Source organism: Etheostoma spectabile, chromosome 18 (assembly GCF_008692095.1).
Source record: "Etheostoma spectabile isolate EspeVRDwgs_2016 chromosome 18, UIUC_Espe_1.0, whole genome shotgun sequence".
Classification (NCBI taxonomy): Eukaryota; Metazoa; Chordata; class Actinopteri; order Perciformes; family Percidae; genus Etheostoma; species Etheostoma spectabile.
The window spans coordinates 14,765,507-14,767,132 of record NC_045750.1 but is presented as its reverse complement, the minus strand read 5'-3'; the positions used below and the strand labels follow the sequence as shown (position 1 = coordinate 14,767,132).

Sequence of the window (1,626 nt, the reverse complement as noted above, 5' to 3'; positions counted from 1 at the left end):
CGTGGGCTGAAAGTTTTGGGAACCCCTGACCTAAACAACGCTATTTGGTCATGTTATTTCAGTCTGATGCTATTAGCATAATGTTTTGTAATTTAAGGTAGCCTATATCAAGTTTTTTTTTTTAGTTTACATCGTTATTAGGTCCAACATGTCAACCTCAACTTGTTTTATTCTTCATTCAGGTCACATGTTAGCAAGCTAACGTTAGCTTTGTCGTAGGTTCAGTTAGTCATGTAGCAGTTAAACCTGAAAGTAACTTGGTTTAGGTATTTAATAACTATTATATTCATAAGAGCTAAACTGTGTGATGTAACCTGTTTTTAACGTATTTCTCCACTTAGTAAACACTTGTGTTGTGTTATAATTACACTAGTTTCAACCTACAAAGAGTTGGTATATTTGGTCCAAGGACTTTGTAAAAGTTTGAGTAGATTTACACCAAAAGGGTCAAGCACCCAAAAAGATGAGAACATGCATATTTATTTTTCTCATTTAACCTGTATCTGTGTTCCCAGCTGTAATGCTATTTTAATGGCTATTTGTGCATAATATCATAAGCTCCTTATCTATGCATCTATGTTTTTTTTGTCCTCTTTGGCATTTAGTCTCACAGTGATGTGTGCCGGTGAAATATCCCTTTTTTTTCTCAGGAACATAATCCGACATCTTCAGCATACATTCACTGTCTTGTTTGAATGCATTGGTGCTAATCCACTAATCACTATCTATTGTGATGTGTCCGGTGAGCAAATCTGAATGGTTCCACCGCAGAACCAACCTGCATTGTTGGGAACAAGAGGTGGGGTGAGGAGGTTGACATTGCCGTTGGGGAGTCCGGGGTTTCCCAGGGAGGTGATGGGGGGCAGAGTCATTGGCGTTGGCACAAAGGTTTGCACGGAGTGCATGGAGGTGTTAGCCAGGATGGGTGTTAGGATGGGCATGGCTGACATAGCTGACATGGATGACAGACCAATTGATAGGTTTGGCATAGAACCCATTTCTATAAGGGGGAAACACACACGTGAACATGAACAGATCAAGAACAGTGTTTCACAAAACAGAATAACTTAAAGAGTTGATTTTTTTTTTGTAGAAGGAAACCCCTGAAAATGACTGTAACTCATCTGAGTTAAATCACTTTGCGAGAGGAGCTATTTCTTTTTCAAAAACACAAGCATCCCATTTTGAAATAAAACTCAAATGTATGAGTTCTTTTTTCAATGTGAAGCAACACTTCCAAGAAGTTAGGCTGTGGCTGTAATACCCTCTGAGAAATCTTTACCAAAACGTGCAGAAGAAGGGATGGTTGAAGCAGAATTGGAGACGGGAGGTTGCTTCATGGTAATTGGCAGGACAGATGGCAAATTCCGCCCCTGGAGTTTCAGTTTAATGAGCTTCATAGCGATGGAAAACTCCAGTCTGTCCATCTTTCCGTCGCAGTCCATGTCAGCTAGGTGCCTGCAGGAAGAGAGAGAGCTGAGGTGTTATAAAGGGTGCTTTTATTGAGACAGTAGAAAGGGCGAGACTTACACAAGGCTCTGGTTGGATTGAATTCCAGTAGCGTTATTAACACCAAAACACACACACACACACACACACACACACACACACACACACACACACACA

At 40.5% G+C, this 1,626-nt stretch overlaps 1 protein-coding gene across 12 annotated transcripts in view; it reads right to left on the bottom strand.

Annotated features, from left to right (window-relative positions):
* The window catches only part of itsn2a (intersectin 2a), a 36,866-nt gene that overhangs the window by 22,233 nt on the left and 13,007 nt on the right, over nucleotides 1-1,626 (bottom strand). For 11 of the 12 annotated variants that reach the window (XR_004336115.1, XM_032542487.1, XM_032542489.1 and 8 more), the window contains exons 5-6: nucleotides 1,283-1,458; nucleotides 779-1,000 (exon numbers count right to left, since the gene is read on the bottom strand). Coding sequence is in view for 11 of the 12 variants with exons in the window: in XM_032542487.1 (XP_032398378.1) it covers nucleotides 779-1,000; nucleotides 1,283-1,458 (398 nt within the window). In the remaining variant the exon portion in view is untranslated. The remainder of the gene's footprint in view (nucleotides 1-778; nucleotides 1,001-1,282; nucleotides 1,459-1,626) is intronic. The other variant, XM_032542496.1, reaches the window with a different exon arrangement.